Source organism: Triturus cristatus, chromosome 7 (genome assembly GCF_964204655.1).
Source record: "Triturus cristatus chromosome 7, aTriCri1.1, whole genome shotgun sequence".
NCBI classification, from domain to species: domain Eukaryota; kingdom Metazoa; phylum Chordata; class Amphibia; order Caudata; family Salamandridae; genus Triturus; species Triturus cristatus.
In genome coordinates this window covers 1,301,992,874-1,302,014,162 of record NC_140590.1, presented here as the reverse complement: position 1 = coordinate 1,302,014,162, position 21,289 = coordinate 1,301,992,874, and the positions used below count along the sequence as shown (strand labels likewise).

Here is a 21,289-nt window from a genome sequence, read left to right as displayed (position 1 = left end):
TGGGTACCTGGTTAGCAGGAACCCAGGGCACACTTAAGTCAAAGAGCATCAACATCAGGCAAAAAGTGTGGGGGGGGGTGGGGGGCAACCATGCAAAAATGAACACTTTCCTACAAGTACCGACAGACAATAAGTAATGGACACCATAGAAAACAGACCAATTTATAAAAAAAATATTTTTATATTAATGTAGAAACCAAAAACTAATACAATCAGATGAGTAGAACCGGAATTATGGATTTTAGAAGCAGAAATAAATCAGTGCATTTCACTACAGCAAAACGTTATCATTGCAGTTAATGGGGAAGAGCACTAGTGACAATCGGTCACTTACAGGTTGAGTTACATGGAACGAACTCACACGGGGTTAAAGGTGATGCGGGTCCTGTGGCCATGCCGCAAAAGTCAGTTCAATTTTACCTGGCCCAGAGAAAACTAACCATAACTGGTGACTTTGTCTGTTTTCTTTAGTTCAAAATGGTAATGTGGTCTGTGAAAGTCCCCTAATTATAATTTTACTTTACCCTTTGTTTTTTTCACTGAAAATACATATGTATAGCTACACACCACACTCGTGTATGCAGGGGCTCCGACAGTGCAATCCTAAAAAACATGACAAAGAATCACAATCTATTGGGGGTACGCATTGGCACCTGAACATAAGGCGACTAAAGGACACTAGAAAACCACAATGTGATACTGTGTACTTTAAAAAAAAAAAGATAACTCCGGTTGCACTGCTGCTGGAGACTCATCTAGATCCTGGAATGGAGGTAACTGCCTGTGGATGGTAAGGGTGTTACATGGCTTATTTTCCTTATATAGCACATACACAAGGAGAGTGGTTATCAAGATACACAGGGTTGCTCCCCTACATCACATCCAGACAATTAAAGAGGAGGGCAGATCTGTCATTGTACAATAGTAGAATGGGAAATAGCCATTTCACGTTAGCAAACACATACAAACATATCAATGACCATGGCTTCTCATACCTTCTTATTCCCTATTTAAATAGGATATATAGCCACAGTAAAGCAGGATTGGACACACCCGTGATTTTCTGTGGAGGGGAATTCAAAGCTGTAATTGGCCCTTTGCACAGCAAATCAAACTCCAACTCTGGGTGCCAGTCACTTGCAAGACTTCATTCATACTTCTTCAGCAACAAAGGTTGACAGGTAGCTGGCAGCAGTGAAACCCATCTGCCGAGAAGTAAATCTAATATTCCATTATGCATGATGCAGCTTCTTGGATTAACTGGCTACTTGGGTGGGATGCATGCTCATGAGTTGAGGACTTGGACATTCTGCCGCCTACAATATTTGATCACTCACTTGTGATACTGTTGGTTCCGAATACTTCAAATAGGCAGTAGTGTGATTGTGCACTGCCCCAGAGGCACTGCAGGATGCAGTTTACAGTTCAAATAAAGCAGAAAATTGTTGTATACTATTTTAACTCTCATTCCAAGCCCAGCAAAGACATGGTGTGGAAAACGTTCAAGGATTTTAGATTATGAAGGTCTGCAAATCAAAGCAATTTAGTATGCTTCAGTCAATATTCTTCATGCTGTGGAGCCTCAAGATTAAGATCCGTAGTTTTAGTTACAGATCACACAAACTGCATAAATTGCTTTTGGGAAGGCCTTGGAGTGGGAACACAGGAAAGATGAATTCTTAGGTAAATATGCAGTGGTCACACAGTATCGAGATGGGGAGTGTTCAGGCAGGACGCCAGCACAGCTGATGCAAAAAGAACATCCTGAGAAGGTACTTAAATTTGAGGTAGACATGGGTGATTGCCCTAGATCCCGGATTGGAAAAAAATGGGCTGAGGTCGGTCCTAGGTCCACAATTAAACACTGGCTTACAGATAATATCTATTGCTATTATACAATCAATATAAACATATCACTTATGCCAAGCATTTTCCACTCCAACGATATGAGAGCACCTTAGGCATTATCAACTACAAGGATGCGTATATCAGGACACAACAAAAATGTAGGCGATAAGACATCAGTGTTTGAGTGGAGTGCAATTCAAACCCTGGAAAAAGACAGTTATGTGGACAGTGTAAAGTCGCCAGTTTGAGGGAGTGGAAGAAGTAATAGTGAAGGCGCTGTGTGTCTCTTAAGTCCAATGAGATATGATGGTTGAGACTGCAAAGCTAGCCCTCAAGGTATTAACACCCCCTCATGCTTGTGCTGACGGAGGACAACTGGAAGTAATAAGCAAATAACTATAACCCGTACACTGATGATACTAAATGTGCTACCTATGCAGTATGTAAGGGGTACAGTGGCCCTGTTTTTTTTTATATGGTACTGGCTTGCAAACAATGTTGTACTGTACTTCACCTACCAAGCAATAATGATGGCTCAAAGTAGAGGAAGGCTTATGTAGTTTTACGGTCAGATTGTGAGATTTTAAAAACAAGCATTAGGAAAAGCACAGTCAGTAGGTCTGCCTTTCATGTCAGAACGCATGAAAAGAGCGGCATGCATAAATGATGCTTGCACACAATAGCAAATTAAATGCAGATCTGCTGGGTTTGCTAATCACTCCTACTTGTAAAAGAAGACTGGCAAATAAACAGTGAAGCTTAATTTCCATACTTCCTGAGAGTACATGGAATGTTGGTATACACAGAGTAACTGGTCCTTTGGTGGATGATTGCTGTACACTCTGCTCTTTAGAAACTCAACCTGACATTACTGGGGCATACAAAAAAATGCCTACACTGTACGTACAGTAAAATAAAAAAAATATTTAAACGTTAACCATTGAAAGAAAGTTATCCTGGGGAGAAGATCTAACATTTTGATTTTAGCTCGACTGAAAATGTGTCTGAGCTCCAAAATATTGCTATGAATGAGGCATCAAGAAAAAGACTGGCAAGCGGCAGCAACTATAAATGAAGCAATAGGAAAATAGCACTGGCAAGAAGCAACAGGAAGAGTTGGAGGAAGTGATGCACGGAGGAAAAGTGAAGGGTGAGATGTACAGCTCCAGTGACGGCAAACTGAAGGGAGGAGTGCAGTTTGTGATGCTGGACGGACACTTCAGGCACAGCTGGCATACTGGTGCGAGACTAAGGGAGATAACCTAGTAATGCTGTGCCATTTAATTGGTAACAGTAGGTACAGCACAGCAACATTGTCACGCTAGACATAAGGACAATATCACAAAAGAGTTGTACTCAATATTTCAACTAGGAAGATGGAAATATTGTGATTAGCTGGGGTAGTTTCACTTGGACCCGGATTTTATTGCCACAGTGACAGACAGTAACACACCTTTCCTTCGGAAATCCTCCTCGTCAGCATCAACCTCTTTGTCCTCTGCAGGCTCTGGCTCAATCTCTTTCATTTCAGTGACCTGCATCTCTTCGGGTTGTGGTTCTCCTCCTTCTTCATCCAGCATAAAAGGCTTCTTCTTTTTCTTCTTTTTTTTGCTCATTGTGGGATCGAAAATCATCTGTTGGAATTACAAAGTACATATGGGTATTTTCTCACTGATATTGTTACATTTATTAAATACCTAAATACTATTTGACTTTTGAAAGGACCATTTTCAATTTTAAAAAGTATTCAAGAAAGCAATATGTGGTTAACACAACCCTAATGATTTTATTTCAGATAACATGGTAATCAATATTCCTGCGAAACCAGCCTATTGGAATGGTCAGGAAGATAATTACAACTATGCATTAAAGAGACTAATGGTCTGCTTTAGGTATGGCCGACGGATTACTCAGTCACAATGGTGATGGATATCCTGTCCCCAGAAATATAAATCTCATAGGATTTATATTTTGGCGGATTGGCTATCCGTCACCGCCCACCGACATCTAAATCAGGCCCCAAGTTCTTCAGCCCTCCCAATGTAACCAGTGAGATGGAAAAGTTCCCAAGAACATTATTTTACATTGCGTTGATAGCTTTCATTTTTAGATGGAAAATTCTGACTATGTAATACTTTACTAATTTCTGCACCCTCTCATCTAACAGAATTTCTTAATGCTTTTAACTATTCTCAAAATATGAAAAATGTAAGTTCACCTTAAGGCTTTTTATCCAGTCTTTCAAACACTATTTGCATTCTTGAACCTATGGCCAGAACTCAAAATATTGACTTCACACTTGACATCACTGCCATTTCGCTGAACACTTCAGTTGGATTTTTCACAAAAGGTCTATTTTTTTTTCTTAATTCTCCAGTGATTCAATACATTTTGCACTGTTTACTGAACCCTCTACTATAAATTGTGCTCATCCTTCTGCATGCTTCAAGATAATTAGACCTCAACTTTACTCTTCCTGTGAGTTGTCTGACTGGCAAGGCAAAGTAAGAAGGCCCATTTTAATTAATGCCAACAATGTCTCCAGTTGATCACACGCTCTGTGGAGACTCAAACCAGTCCACAAAAATAACGGTATACATAATAGTCAATTTCAACAAAAGGCTCATCTTTTTTTAACTAAAATGTTGGACTGCCATCAGGCCACCCAAGAACGGAAATTATTTTTTTGTCCACAAGAAACGCACTTACTTCTAACTTCCAAAAGTAAGGTACAAAACAGGACAACTTCAAAATAATATCTGGGGCTGTGTGGTTATGAGGCTATGTATCAGTACCTTTTTAGGACTCTGTTCTAAGACGGCGCTCATGGTCTCGAACCAAGACATGGAGCATCTACATCGTGCGTTTCTGCCTGCCCATATTCTTGCGAATGGCTGTATCCATCGTCCCTTCATTTTGCGGGCTTCCCATTTGCCAAGGGCATGTCTGAGTCATGCCTCTTCCACTTTTTAGCCCTGCCAGAACGACAGCCCCAACCACTGTTGAACATACGCAGTGGTTATTGTAGTCATTGTTTCGGGACTACTTTTTAAACTTACATTAGTCAACTAAAGACGGTGCCTCTCCCATATGGTAGCAAAACAAAGGCCCCTTGCTCGTCTACATAACATTTTTTATTTACAAACGTGTCATCTTGCAGCTTAAGGCCAGTCCTGTCACCACCGGGTACAGTCAGTGTACAGCAGCACAGGCAGCTCGCTGCTAATATCTAAAATGATACATCTATCATTCTGCGACTGGACCCACCGGACATGCCACCCCACCAGCGTCGGCCAGCTGAGAGTGACTGAACCGACCGTGGCACCTCTGGTCAAGAGTGGTTTCAGGCTCAATAGCCCACCACATGAGCAGTACACCATAGTCCAGTCCGGCTGAGTCGCCCTGAATTCTACTGGCATGGCTTTTTGTGGGCCCGCAGAAGAATCAAAGTGGTATTCCTGATGGGGGGGGGGGGGGGCGCTAGAGAGCACACAGCGGAATGGCTGCCTTCTAAGACAGCTCCGCCGGACAAGTTAAATATGCGGCGCTAAACACTGTGCTGCGGGCGGGCTGAAAAACAGCAGAGAACGGCTGCTTTCGAGATCGGACCCCAGCGCAGACGTCTGAAGAATGGAGAGAGGCATGTAATGTGTCTCTAGGAGACAAAATTTGCGTTCAGACGATATGGTGAAGACGCGGCCGGCTGGGGACAAGATGGCGCCACCCTGAGGACCTTGGGCGTCGGAAACAGCAAGAAGCGGTGAGCGGAGAAGGAAGCCAGCCAGACGAAGCGCTGTGCCGCCCAGGAATTGAAAGCGCACGATGAGACTCATTGCGCTGTTACGTGCATAAATCCTGGGAGGCTGTGAACGCGAAGCTGTTTGATATGACGGTATGGCGCGAAATGGCGGCTGTCAGCGGAGGGAGCCATTGCTGTAGAGCGCGCGGTGAAGAGAGCGGCATGCTGCGACCATGCTGTGGTGACGTCAAGGTCTGAATTGCCCCAGGAAATGTCCAGGTATGCGAGACAAATGTGCAGGCTCCATGTGGATAAAAGCGGTGCCTGACTGCCCCGGAGGGAGAGATAGACTGCCTGGCGGAGACCGGCATACAGCTAACGTAGCGGCAGGGCGAGCCGGATACTGAGAAGGTGGCGCTTTGATGTTTGGCCCTCGATAACGCTGAGGTAACGAAGGCAGTGGCGGGCGGCGATCCAGCATATTGCGACTCTAATCAGCAATACAGTACGATATAGGCTGCCCTCATGCCTGTTACTTGCTCTCTGAAGGTTGCACTACGAGCCAGGCAGGAGGATTTATAAGCCAAACACAACAACACTAGTGTGATGGGAGCTGCTGACTGCATCGTGTGTCGTGTGGTGGACGGGGACCGCTAACAGAGACATACAATTGGAGCGGTGGTGTGGTAATAGACACCTGAAGTGCTAGACAGCTACAGAGGATTGTGCGCTGGGCCACCCGAAGTTACTGGATTTGCAAGAAGTGTGTTGGGTCCTCTGAACTGGGGGGTGCTCCACGGTTCGGACTCTATTGGCACTGGGGAGTTGATTGATCGACGATGGGGAAACCAGATAAGCACCAAGCAGGGCTCCCATTTGAGACCAAGCGGCAGGCAAAGAGCGTCGCGTCAACCTCGGACTCTGCCCCTGACACAGCAGAGGTGGTAGCCACGGGTATGGAAGGGGTGCTGCAGGCTATACAACAGAGCCTGCAGGACAAACGGTAAATTGGATATCATCACGCTGCGTGTCGACAATATGGCAGCCAAGCTGGATGGCCACGGAGAAAGATTGGTGGAGGCGGAAACTCGCATTGCGGAGGTGGAGGATGTGTCGCAGGTCACGGCCCAAAAATGTGTGGAAGTGGAAAAGCTATTGGAAGTAATTAAAAATAAGGCAGACGATTTGGAAGAGAGATCCCAGCGCAAGAACGTCCAAATCACGGGGGTTCCGGAGTCCACCAATACTGGGCGGATGGAAACGTACGTGGAAGAACGGATCAGAAATGTATTTGGCACTGAACATCTTCCTTGATGTTTTTGACAGAGCGTGCGCATAGATCTCTGGCTCCGTGGCCAAAGCCAGGCGCGCCCCCCCCCCCCCGACCCATAGTCCTTAATTATAGGGATTGGGACGCTATATTGCGTTTGGTGTGAGAAAAGCGGCATATCACGCATCAGGGCAATACGTTGACATTTTACCCAGACTCCACAGTAACAGTCCAGCTGGCAAGGAAAGAATTCAATCCGGCGAAAAAGAAATTGCGAGAGCTTGGCATCGACTATGCCATGCTCTATCCTGCACGGCTACGAGTGACCCATGAGGGTCGTGCAACAATACTGCAGACGCCCAAAGCGGCACTGGAATTCATTAAAAGGATTGGTGCCAAACGCAAGGAACAAAAACGAATGGAACAGCACCGAGACTCGGATTAAGAGAAGATCTCACCTTGAGTGCTGGGCATGTGGGACTGCGATGGCTGTTGAACATGCTGCGGCAAAGACAGCGCACTAGGTCTCCTGGATAGGGGGGTGAACCCCAATAATCCACACTGGCTGGGGGCTATGCAGGACTGGCGGAGACTAAGTATAAGATATGATATATGATATCACTGCGCACAGACTGGTGGATGGGACTCGATTCCCGCTGCGAACAGGCCTGGTAGGGCCGGGGACGCTGACGATTAATGACAGGGGCGGTAAGACATTGAACTGCAAGGCCACTACTGTATGGACTAACACTGCTGGAATCTGCCTGGGAGCAATGGGATCATTTGTATAAGGAATGACGGGGGCGGCTGGGATAATTGGGGCAGGGGGCTGCGCTTAAATTGAGAGTTGCACCTTGGTGCAGCACCGCTGGACTCAGATGTTGGTGCATTGCCTAGAGATGGGAGTCACTGCACGCTGGCAAGCAGATATGGGGTAGCACGGGGCTGATTGCTCTGTTGGGATATGTGGATACGTAGAGATAAGATGTACGTTAGCAGGCCAAAAGTAATGTTACAGGAATTATTCAGCTCCAAATCTTAAAGTATACCTGTCCACATCCATTTAGTTGGATGGAGGTGTGTGATCTTGGTGGACCCCCGACGCGGGTACTCCCCAAACTCAGTTTATGTTCTTTTTCTTCTGTGGGATATGTCTTTGGCATGGTTGGGGTGCTGAGGTGGGGGGATGGGTTGGGATTGGGAACAGTTTTGTTGGCCACGGTACGTGAGAAACATCGCTGAAGTCCACATATATGCTGCAAGGTATATTGAGGTCACTTTGTGCCTGGAACTCAGTTGGAAGGCAGAGAGAATACACTTTTCAGATGTTTACATTGAAATCACTAGCTGGGGATGGCAGGTGTGCAATTAAATGCTGGGCATCTAAATTTACTAACGTGGAACGTACGGGGGCTAAATAACCCCCAAAAAATAAGGCAAACTCTCGCTTATAAGGATAGATTGCACAGACATTGCTCTCCTGCAGGAGACGCATTATACACCGACAGCTCACAATAGTGTCGGGCGTAGATGGGCTGAGACAATACATCAATCCTCATATTCATGATATTCCAGAGGGGTTCTCATACTGGTTAAAAAGGGACTACAGTTTGCCATTGATACTACTATTGCAGATGACCTGTGGCGTTTTGTTCTTATCACGGGTATGCTGAGGGGACAGAAACTGGCTATTCTGAACACATATGGTCCAAATATTGATGACCCGCACTTTTATCACACTTTATGGGGTAAACTAAGGGACCTACAGGACACCCATTTAATATGGGGAGGAGATTTCAACATTGCACTATGTGACGACCTTGACAGATCCGGGGTAACGGTTGAGACACAGACGGGCGTTGAGTAAATTGAAAGACATAATGGTGGATAGGAAACTTACTGACATTTGAAGAGTGAGAAACCCAGAGGGGAGAGAGGCCACGCATGCATCAGTCGCACATGGTAGTTGGTCCCGCATAGATTACTGGTTGGTCTCTGGGGGACATAGCGATCTGGACACGGGCGGTGAAGCACTTGCCAAGGACGCTGTCTGATCACAATCCGGTGCTCCTCTCCCTGGAAATACCACTTTATGTGCCGCTCCCTTTCAGTTGGAGATTTAACGCACAGGCCCTGCTAGATCCCCTATATGTCACTACTATAGGTCAGGTGATCAAGGAGTATTTGGCTCAAAAAGCGCCTACAATGAAAGACTCGGGCATGCTTTGGGAAGCTTTTAAGGCTACAATTCGTGGCATCTGCATAAGTACGAGCGCTGGCATTCTCAGGGACATACGGCAGCAACTGAAAATGCGCAAAGATACACTGCGAACACTGGAGTGTGAATACGAGCGTACACAAGACGCCAAAATATTGGGTGACATTAGAGATACGTTATCTGAATATCAAGCATATGCCGATGATGAACTTAAATATATAGCAAAGAGACAAGTGGCGAGGGCCTATGGGGAGGGTGGTAGATCTGGTAAGTATTTAGTGGCTAAAATATGCGGCGGTCGTGCGCCACAGACTATTCAGACGATCCGAAATGGCAAAGGAGAACTGCAGTATGGGGCGCAAGCAATACTAAACGAGTTTATGAATACATATGGAGCGCTATACACGTCACAGCCCACGGCATCTTCGGCTGAAATGAAGGAATATCTGGATGACGTGGCGATAGCATGGCTATCGGACGCGCACCGGGAATATCTGTCATTGCCCATCACGGTGGAAGAGGTAACGAAAGCGGTTAAATCACTGCCAAATGGGAAAGCACCGGGCCCAGATGGGTTCACGTGCAAATTTTACAAAACTTTTATTGATCAATTAGCGCCCCATTTGGATGAGATGTACGGAAATGCGCATGAACAGCAGATGCTGCCTCCAACACTACGAGAAGCACTATTACTGGCACTACTCAAACCGAATAAAGATTCTGAATGCTGCGAGTCCTACCGACCTTTGTCCCTAATAAATGTGGATAATAAGATTCTGGCAAAACTACTCGCTACTCGGCTGCAACCATTAATGACCAAATTGATTTTGCCAGATCAGTCCGGCTTTATCCCCTCATGATCTACGGCTCACAACACACGGACACTCTTTGCACTATCACATTATTTGAAACCTACGACAAAAGCGGCGGCGATATTCCTAGATGCGGCTAAAGCCTTCGACTCTCTTCAGTGGCCATATCTGCACACAGTATTAAGGAGAATGGGATTCCCTCCTATGTTTCTCCAATGGATACAACTGTTATATGCTGCGCCAGTGGCGTGTATAAGAGTGAATAAATATATTTCGGAGCCTATTGCTATTCAAAGGGGAACTAGACAGGGATGTCCACTGTCCCCGCTGTTGTTTGAGATAGCACTTGAGCCATTAGCATGTAAAATTCGGCAGGGGCATCACTATTCGGCGCTTCAATTTCCACAGAGACCGCTGCACATATCACTGTATGCGGATGATATGTTGCTATATGTGCGGGACCCTAGGGACAATCTGAACCCTCTACTGAGGGAATATATTAAGTTTGCGCAACACTCAGGTATCAATATAAACTGGTCCAAATAGTTGATTATACCCTTAACGGATAGCACCAAGCCGCACCCCATGGACTACCCATTGGAGTGGAAGGATGAACCGGTAAAATATCTGGGCGTTTGGTACCATCGGGACCCTGAAGTCGTGATTCGTACCAATTATGGGAGGGCAATGGATGCATTGGAAGGGAAAATAAGACGCTGGATTCAGCTGCCGTTGTCGTTGGCTGACCGCATAGCTATTGTGAAGATGGTAGTTTTGTCTAAGCTACTATATCTTTTTAATAACATACCAATACAGCCACCAACTGAGGTTTTCCGTCGGATCACCTCCATGGTCCTCCAGCTGATATGGGCGGGTAAACAGGCCCAGATCGAACTAAGGGCACTTACATTGCCCTATAGCCAGGGAGGATTCGGCGTCCCTGACTTTATGCTTTATTACCTCTGTGCGCAAGCGCAATATGCACATTTCTGGTATCACAAGGTCCCTTATCTCACACATGTTGCAATTGAGGAGGGGGATGCCCAGCCAGTTCCGTTGGACGCAGTCATAACCCATCATAGACCCCCGCTGCACAAGCGCGATATTAACACGATAGACACGACAAATAAGGCATGGCACATCATGGGTAGAAAGGCAAACAAGCTGCCGCTCTACGCTCCTGAGCTGAGGCTACACTGGCACCCAGAGATTTGTTACTCAAGAAGAAGTAGGAATGGGATTGCTAAGGCAGGTGGGCCTCGATTCTATGGGGGACTTATACGCAAATGGGGTATTTCGTACATGGGGTCTTTCGTACATTAGAGGACCTAGCATACATTAGCAATCAGACACTATCGTTTAAATTTAACTATCATAGACTGCAGGGTGCCATAAAAAAGCTCTATCCAACTTATCCGGCGGAGCCACCGGTATTGACCGCCTTACAGTGGGAGATAACCAATCATACGGCTAAACACTTAGTGCCACGCTACATACTAAATTGCAAAAAGACATAGCGGCAACTACATATAAGGCAATGGAGAGGTGGAGTGGCAGTCTGGATGATCCCTTGACGGTGGAAGAGTGGGAGGCGGCTTGCTCACTGACTGGGATGTTAACACCTAATGGTAATCTACGAATACTGCACTACAAGTACCTTCATCAGACTTACTATACACCTGCTCGGCTGAGTGGTTATGGGCTACGCACGGATTCTAGATGCTACCGCTGTAATGCAGAAGGGGCGGATTTTGTGCACCTGGCATGGACTTGTGGTGCGGTTGCTGAATACTGGTTAAAAGTAACGCAGATAGTGGGAGCTATGGTGGGCAATAATGTTGAATGTAATATTCGCACATGTTTGCTGGGTCTGATTCCTGGGGTGCAGGCTCAGAAGCGCAAATTGTGTGATTTCGCTGCTCTTGGCCAAAAGGAGAATATCACTGTGCTGGAATAGTAAACAGGCTCCCAAGATCAAGCAATGGATGTGACTTAGCGTATTGTAAAGATACTCTACAAACGTATGAAGAAGAACTTCCAACTAGGTCAAAACCAAGAGAATATTGGAAATACCTGACTCAATATTTGCAAATGCATCAAGTGGATTGATTAATACATGCACTGTAGAACGAGGGGTATTGGGTGACACTGCATAGATATGGAAATGGACGAAGGATGTTGTTGTACTGGGGCCGAAATGTTAATGACTGAAATGGTCTATATTTTGAAAAATGCTAATAAAAAAATAAATAAATAAAAAGTGGTATTCCTGATTGCAGACACGAGCGGCCGGTAACCAAATTGCTGCACCCGCCTGCCTTGCAGTAAAGAGTAAGTGTAGCGAGGAGGCAGTCTCCGCTTTTGTTTTAGAAAATTTTGCTTTATAATTAAATTGCGCGTGCTGCATTCCCCAGACATCTTTCCTCATTAACACTCCCAACAATAAGATTTATGATAAAGAGGCTTAGGCACCGCACGCGGACTGAAATCCCATTGTTAAATATGCAGCCGTTAACTGTTAGGTTATAAAAACTCGTTTTTTGGCAACACAGGCTCCTTTTAATATTCTCATGCTTCAACAGCCTGGCTGGCTCTGTCACCTATGTGTGCCTCAGTCAGCCCGACTACTCACTCTCCTCAGGCTTGTCCAATGCTGCCTGCGGCGGTTGTCAAGTCCTCTAACCTCTGTTGACCCTCGGTATAATACTAGGCAGCTGAGAAGAGATCCATGTTCAGGGGCCGCTCACACCCTGTTTGCTGATGATTCGGCCACAGGGAGAAACACATTCTGGAATCATAATTAACAAGCATTGGCATAGCCAATAGGTCTCGCTTTTGGGACCTTATAAGAATTTAGTTATGCAGCATAATATCCGTGGTGCAACAACAAACTGTTGCATAGCTAAACACTTATAAAGGTCCCAAAGGCGAGACTTATTGGCTATGTCAATGCTAGTTACTATGTGCATTTAGTACATGTCAATATGCTATTCCACTTTTCCACTATCTTTCTGACCTGATTTCACTCTGCTCTTGGATATTATTTTACACTTCCCTGCTTAAACGGGCTAATTATGCTGAAAAAAACACCTATCAAAATCAATTGATCTTTTTTTCTCCATCTTCACTAAGCAACATTTTCTGACTGAAAATTTCTTTAAAAAAAATACAAGTGGAGATGTACCCTTTTAAACTCCCATGTATCCCTCATTAGAACTATGCAGATGCTTTATAAATGTTGTGTAATTTTCGGGAGCTGTAATGTTAATACCATTACATCTCCTGGTAATGAACACAATTTAACAGTTGGAGTAAACTAAAAGTGGCAGTGGCGCAACGCAAAGTGATGCCCTCTTGCAGAATGTGATGTGTCCCATGTCTCACAAATACTCATGGGCCTTGGGCTGAATGTGAACACCTGAAGAATAGGGGGCCCACAGAAAGATTGGGGCCCCCCCTCCGCTGCAGTGACCTGTGATAACGCCCACGAATAGCAGAAACCATGTTAACGCCAGTTATTCCAGTGTTAGTAGACATGCATGCGGTAATGTTTGACAGTAATGCTATGAACTCCACTGCCTTTAATACCAAATTTTCTGTTACAGGGTCAGTGAGGCCAAGCCCGTCAAGAAATTAAAGCATATTTTAATATCGGGTGTGGGACGGGAAGAGTTAAGTAGGGCAATTAAGCGGACTAAAATTTGCATCAACAAAACTTTAAGAAGGATTTATGAAAAGTTTAGTTTAAATTAGTATTTCATGCCAAAAAAAACCCTAATTCTATTAGGCTCATGAAATAATATGCAGATTCCATTGCTTTCTGAAGACCGCTTTTAATTTGTCTTTGTACATGTGGACAAATCAATGCGTTGAACCGGGACAGAGGGAAAGATAAAATGAGGTGAGGGAGAGACAGTACCACAGAAAGGAAGAGGCGCAATGAAAGAAGGAGGGAAGGGGGGCGTGAAAAGAGGTGTTGGAGAGACTTCAGGTTCAGAGAAAGGGGGCAGCAAAGCAGCAGTGAAAAAAGGGTGTCAAAGAGGGACCAGAAAAGACAATGCATGCGGGCAGGTAACAAGAGCAGAAGTTAAAGAGTAGAAGGCAGATGTGGGCTTCTGAAGTGGAGAACGGGGCATGAGAGAGAGAGAGGGGAAGGGAGAGATTGCAGGTGACAGACTAAAACAAAAGATAGGTGAGGGAAACACGATTCTGGGAGGGCGAGGGGGGAAACTGGGCCATGGGATAACGTACATGGAAGGTGAAGATTGCAGGAAATGGAATGACAGCCATGAGGGTTGAAAGGCAGGCGAAAGGGTTGAAAGGGAGTGGGATGACTGCAATGGGTAGGAGGAGAGAGGGGTAGGAGGCGAGAGGAGGGACGGAGACGGATGGTGAGAGGAGTTACATGGTAGAATGGAAGGGGGTTTAAGGTAGAAAGGACTACCGAACTAGTGAAACCTCAGGCAAGGGTTAATAGTGAGTCTGGAACTAGTGAAAGCTCATGCGAGGGGTCATTTGTGTGTTCTGAACTACTAGAAGCTCACGGGGGTCATAATTAGTCCAGAAGTAGAGTAAGCTCACGCGAGAAGTCATCATGAGTCTGGAACTAGAAGAGAAGGTAAACCCGAAGGGCTATAGTGCGTCAAGCACGCGCTCTGTGTTGGGGGAGGAGCGTTGAAGCACGCACTTGGGAGAGCAAGCGAGAGGAAAGCCAGATGGCGCCTCTGCTCATAACTGTGTGCGTAACCGCACGCTCTAGGCCGCACAAAAAGCTGTGGTCGGCTTACTCACTAAATGTCTCGCCAGAGCAGCGCATGCACTGGCTCAGGAGAGACATAAAAATCACAATACTCTGGATGAATACTTCTAACTAAAGTGTGCCTTTCGAGGCGTATTTTCGCATTGCTGTAACAAGTTAGTGAATAAAACTGTGCAATTTGTTAGTCGATTTACACACACAAAGCAAAACAAGCTTCGATTTCAGTGTGGTTAAACATAGCCTGATTAGACAGATAAACCAAAACATAAGCTACAGTACATCACTGGTTTGAGCGGAAATCAAAATGACAAATCAAATGGGAAGGATGCCAAACTCAGATTTCCAAGTTTTATCTTTAGGAGTGTATTCTTCACACTTGCTATAGCAGAAAAATAAATGCTTAAAGAACAGCTACATGATATTTTAACAATAAAGGGAAAGCATCCCCAATCTACAGGCATCTCCAAGAAGAAAATTATATTGCAGATAGGCGAGTTTCTTTGGGCCCACTGTGTGGAAATAAGTGATCCACACACCTTTACCATTAAGCCAGCTAAGTGAAGGGCTCACTCTATAGATGAATTTTCATGACAATGATGCGAACATAATCTGAAGTCAAAAAGTTGGTTATATTGCACAAACGGGTGTATTATATTGCACGCCATTACTTCAACATAGGCTCTAATTGCAAAAGGACAAATAATGATTGTGTTGCCTTGTAGTGTATCCAGAGCAACTAGTTATTCACATATTAAGGACTTGTATGTATAGTAGTGCAGATCTTTACCAGATGTTAGTTGGGACAATTTATATGCATTTGTGCAAATGAAATTATTAAACCCACATGGGACAGACAGTGGCCTGCAGTCCAGACTGCAGATGCTCAGCTCTTCATTTGATTGCCAGGGAGCAGCCAGCCAGGAGGCCCCATCAGAATAGATTGGCTAAGGCAGGAACTGTTTTAATACCTTATCTACCAAGCATCCCGACTTAGCCTTGTTTTACAGTACGATCAGGTTACAAGGGCACTAGGTTAATGCCCTTCGATTCTGGTGCTTTGCAGCAGTTTTAAGATCTTAGAGTTTCTTGTTGCTCAAATGGGTGTAATTTCTGATATTTACGTTTCCCCCGTCTTCATTGACACTTTCTCGCAAGCAAAATCAAGCAGTCGTCGAATGTCACTTATAATTACACTGAAATTAAGAAAATGTCACACAAAATCTGAAACCTTGACAGCTATGTTACTGGCTGCCCTGCGATGGCATATAAATATTTGTGTTGCCGGGTTTTTAGAAGAGGGATGCTGGAAATGTTATTTTGAGAAGCCTATACTAATTAGATTCCACAGAGGCTAGTACAGATGGCTGGCGGCTGTGCCCTGTGACTGCCATTCGCATCGGTGATCTCTTCTCCGGAACATAGACGCCCTCTTGAAAGATGTCGTTGGGGATCTAAGATGACGAGCGCGCCATTGTTCTTCGAGCTAGTCGGTCCCGGATGGTCTTCTTGGAGCGGAAGGAAGCACAAGCTGGACAGTCCCTGGCCTCGTGCTCCGGTGAGAGGCAGAGATTGCACACCTCATGTAGGTCAGTGTGGGGAAACTTCGACCCACATCGAGGACACTTTTTAAATGGCGTCCTTTCCACGAGCCGGAGAGGAGGCCCTGGTAGGCCCGAAGGCCTTCGTCGACAACCGGAATCGAAGACTTCGAGTGGAAGGGCGTGTGTGGTTGGAAACACGATCGAAACAATACCGTTAAGATGGGAAGGATTGCTCGTCGAAGAGATACCGTTAACGTTTCCGAGCTGGAACGCGAGAACACATCCGAGCCCGATAGCGGAAAAAAACAATGAGGATGGAGCTGAAGCCCATGCGCACTATGATCCAAAGGAGGAGTCACATACCTTGTGACTTCCAAAGACTTTCCAAGACAAAAACAAGTGCCAACATCCGGGCCCAACACCAGATAGCGATCTATGCACAGTGTGTAATCTGCAGCTCATATGCCTCGAACAAACATTTTCCAATATTGTCAAGTAGTCTCCCTTCTTTGTCAGGAGCGGACAGTGGGGCAGAAGGGTTTCTAGACTTCCTCTGAGCAGCCTGAGTGATGATGGAATCAGTCTTTGGATGTCCGGTAAGGCAGCTGGAGCAGTGTCCGAAGCTCTGTACCTTGTCTAGCCGAGGTAACACTGGGGGAAATCGAAGATGGATTGTGCATGATTTTAACACCCTGATCCCAGATGTAGTCTATAATAGGTACTGATCTTACAGACTTTTTGAAAGGTTCTTTAAAGTCATAAAGGAAACAATCCTGTTGGTGAGAAGGCATAGGGATCTGGAAACGCTGTGCAGCACTTTCCAAGACATTATGAAAATCCCCGATATCCTCAGGAGGCGAATCAGCTTGATTAGGCACCGGGGACGCTGGACAAGGGATAACAATCATCCCTCTCATCATGAGTCGATTGAGAATCCTGGAGTTCTCCCTCCTCTTGTCGCTAGTCATCATCATCTGTGGAAGTTGGAGGCGGTAGCATGACAGGCACAGACTGGAGGAAGAGGCGGAGGCTGCAGCCTTGGCGGCAGAGAGACAACCGGAGCAGGAGATGTAGCAGAAGTAGGATGTCAGAAACCAAAGACGCGGGGAGACAGACCATGGGTGGTTGGGGAGGATGGCTGTCAGGATAATATGGCGTGTCTTCTGGTTCTTGTTCGTCCTGGTATTTGACATGGAGTTCCGAAGGACTTGTAGCAGTTCCGAACATACCATCATCGTCTGAATCTTCCTCCTCTTCCAAAAGGGGAGTCGGAGTTAACTGCTGGACCCTGCTAGGAGAAGTCAGGGCAGGTGTCAACATGCGGTTTGTAATTTTGAGATGGACATACGCACTCTCCACTTTGGACTCTGGTGTCGTCGACGAGCCCGTCGGCGGTGTAGTCAGACGGTGAAGCACAGACTGGCAAAATTGAAGGAAACGTCGACAAAGCTCCCGTCGACTGAGCCCTCGTCGACGGTGTCGTCTTAGTCGTCGATGGGGTAGACTTCGACGAAACACTCTTCGTCGATGTAGGCGTCGACACACTCGTCGGCGATCGTAGAGTTGACGCTGGCTTGGACGTAGACATTTTTTAATTTTAACCGTCGACGATACAGGTTTAGCAGCCGTCCACGATGAAGTAGTCGGCGACGTGGCAGAAGATGCCAAAGAGGTGGCGGGCACCCTGCAGGTCAACAACCAGCGGATCATGGTGTTCCCGGACTATGCAAGAGCAGTTCAACAACAAAGGTCCTCCTTTCTGAATGTAAAACGTCGACTGCGTGAGAACAATATCCAATACTCCCTGCTTTTCCCAGCTCGCCTCAGGGTGGTCCACGCCGATTCCACTGTATTCTTCACTAATGCCACAGAAGCACAGGATTGGGCAGACTTACATTGCACGCGGCAGTCTAGGGCAGAGATCACAAGAGACCCACACCCTAAGCCTTTACGATATGGGAGGCGATCACAGAGGCGCCCACGGGGTGGAGTGGATGGCAGATCCCGTGCACTCACCCAGGACTCTCCTGATTTAGAGCAAATTGTGAAAGAACGGAGGGAGGCCCTACAAGCAGTGATCGATCTGCAAGAGTCTCCCCAGACGGATGACATAGACCGACCGCCGCATATCTTTACCTCGGAACGAGAGAATGAAAGTGAAGGAACAGTGACGGGTGAAGACTCTGTGACGCCCCCCATGGTCACTCCTCAGCGGACCTCATTCTTGACGAACAATCTGGATCTCGAGCGAAATGAGATGGGACTCCTGAGACTGGCATAGAGCTAAATACACTTCCTCCCCACCCACCGAGTATAGACATCAGTCCCACCACTTGCTAAAGTAGGAGCAACGTCCATTTTTCCTACTAATGGCCCGATTCTTATCTGGCCCAGTACGCAGGCACCGCCGCCCCCTTCTTATATTGTTGTACCCCCCTTAATTGGGTAAACAGGTTTGGACGCATCGTTTTAGGCGATGGGCCCTAGGCATTGGGAATGTTTCCCGACCCCAAATGTTCAGTTGCTTACCCAAGTTCAACACTTCCCCCAACCCCCCGCATGGAATGACACGTATCCAGCCATCCACTACCCAGGGCCAAACGGCGTCGGGGGATACAGGCACCCTTAGTCAGCTTGTTCGACAGAGCTTTACGCACCCCAATAGGCGCAGCCCTCACGTAGGGCGAGCAGACACAAAGACATGGCACCAAATACGACACACACTGATGTTACCATCCTCACCCTAAATGTTAAGGGGCTTCACACTCCGCACAAACGTTATGCGGTGTACTCATATGCAAAGCGTCACAATACCCCGATCGTTTTTCTGCAGGAGACACATCTCATTGCAAAAGAGGTCGGGAAACTACAGTCGAAATGGCGGGGTCTCATATGCGACAACTTATTCTGCGTATGCACGAGGGGCGCTGATCTGGGTGCGACCGGGAACCCCCTTTCAGGAGCTTCGGAGGGTGGTAGACAAAGAAGGCAGATATACACTACTGGAGGGCCTTTTGGATGGGCAGGCTGTACTTCTCGGTAGAATTTACGCCCCCAACGTAGAACAAGACAGGTTCTGGGACCATCTCACAGGGGTCCTTGCCCCATTTGCTTCAATACCCTGGGTCCTGGGAGGAGACTATAACTGCACTCTCGACCTGAACCTTGACCGCTCACACCCACCTCCGACGCACTCCCCGGCACATAGGCAAACTGCCAGATTCCGGGCGTGGGTTACACACTGGTCGCTCACCGATGCTTGGCGAATGCGCCACCCCCTGACCCGATTGTACTCCTTTCACTCCATCCCACACAATTTACGCGTACGTCTTGACCGATTTTTATGCTCGGCCGCCATATTGCCCAAGATTGCCTACACGGACTACTTGGGCAGGATCATCTCCGATCACGATGCTCACATCCTCCAGCTAAACTGGCGGCCCCCACACCCACCGGTCCCCACTTGCCGCTTGCCACAGGACTGTCTGTCAGACCAGGTCTTCAGGCACGAGCAGGAGAGGAGCATCCAAGACTATTTCATACGAAATTCGGGTACAGCATCCTCCACGTTAGTGGAATGGGATGCATTTAAGGTGGTGGCCCGGGGAGAGTGTTTGAAGCAAGTAACCGGAGTTAAGCGCGTACTAGAACAGGCTCTCACCAAGGCGGAGCAGCACTTGGCTGCTCTCACTAAACGGGATTCCACATCCGAAGGGGGAGACGCGGCGTATAGCCGAAGCAAAAACTGCCTATCAAGCTGCCTCCGCGGATTTGCAAAGGTACAACTTCAGAGCGTACGCTACACGGATGCATAAAGAGAGGGACAAAAATGGCACTCTTGACGTGGCTAGCCAGACAGGACACGGATGTCAAGCCCATCACCAAGATATTAGGCCCCAGGGGGGTGCTGGTGCGTTCCCAGGCAGGGATTCTTGGGGCTTTTCGCGACTACTATGCGGAGATATATAGCGACCCTGCCTCTACCCCACACACTGTAGTGGATCGATTTCTCGATCCCCTGACTAACCCAAAAATTACGAGGACAGAGAGGGAGGCTCTAGACACGGTAATAACCGCGGCAGATGCGACAAGCCCTACATGCCCTAGCCCGTAATAAAGCTCCGGGATTAGATGGGTTCCCATTAGAATACTACACGACATTCTCAGTGCACCTAGTCCCTCGATTGGTAGAGAGGTTTGCGGCGGCGCTGAAGAAGGGAGAGTTACCGAAATCCATGCGAGAATCCGTAATCGTGACTTTCTTGAAACCTCATCGGGACCCGCAGCAAATGGCCTCCTATCGCCCCATATCGCTGTTGTACGCCGATTGCAAGCTCCTCGGGGAGATACTTGCGGATAGTTACGTACAAAATCATACGTTCCTTGGTCCACCCGGATCAGTGCGGATTTATACCCGGCAGATGCACGTCCCAGAACATACGCCGGGTTTTTCAAATCCAGGATCAGGTGAAGGGGATATACCCCCGGGCGGCCTGTCTCATCCTAGATCTTGAGAAGGCCTTTGATTCTCTTACATGGCGGTTTCTGTTTGTGGTTCTGCAGCGGGCGGGCATTGGGCCCACCCTCCTAGCTTATACGCACCTACTGTACACCGGGCTGACCTCGCGGGTACGTCTGGGCAAAGGAGTTGCGGTTCAGAGGGGCACGCGGCAGGGCTGTCCATTGACCCCCTACTTTTTGCTCTGGCAGTTGAGCCTCTAGCCATATGACTTCGGCGGGAGGGGGAGCGATGGGGCATCCCTGTAGCAGGCACAGTGTTTCCTTATATGCTGATGACTTGCTGATATATGTGCGGGACATCACGGACGACTGGACTCCCCTCTGGGAGACTGACGGAATTTACGTTGGCCTCTGGACTACGGGTGAATTGGGATAAGTCCATGGTATACCCGCTGCATCCGGATCTACCCCCACAGGAAGTTAGACTGGGTGCTCAACGAGTGCCCTAGAGTGCGGAGGCCCCTCGATACCTCGGGATCCGTCTCCATCACTCCTCCACAGATATGTTCGAGGGTAACCATAACAGGGCTTTGGCGAGTATTAGGGCTACAGTCGGATTTTGGAAGAGCCTTCCGCTGGCT

The 21,289-nt window shown here is 47.1% G+C and overlaps 1 protein-coding gene across 9 annotated transcripts in view; it reads right to left on the bottom strand.

Annotated features, from left to right (window-relative positions):
• LOC146811945 (eukaryotic translation initiation factor 2 subunit 2) overlaps nucleotides 1-21,289 on the bottom strand; it is a 268,399-nt gene that overhangs the window by 228,546 nt on the left and 18,564 nt on the right. For all 9 annotated transcript variants that reach the window (XR_014966807.1, XM_085618911.1, XM_085618918.1 and 6 more), the window contains exon 2: nucleotides 3,302-3,482. Coding sequence is in view for 8 of the 9 variants with exons in the window: in XM_085618911.1 (XP_085475037.1) it covers nucleotides 3,302-3,482 (181 nt within the window). In the remaining variant the exon portion in view is untranslated. The remainder of the gene's footprint in view (nucleotides 1-3,301; nucleotides 3,483-21,289) is intronic.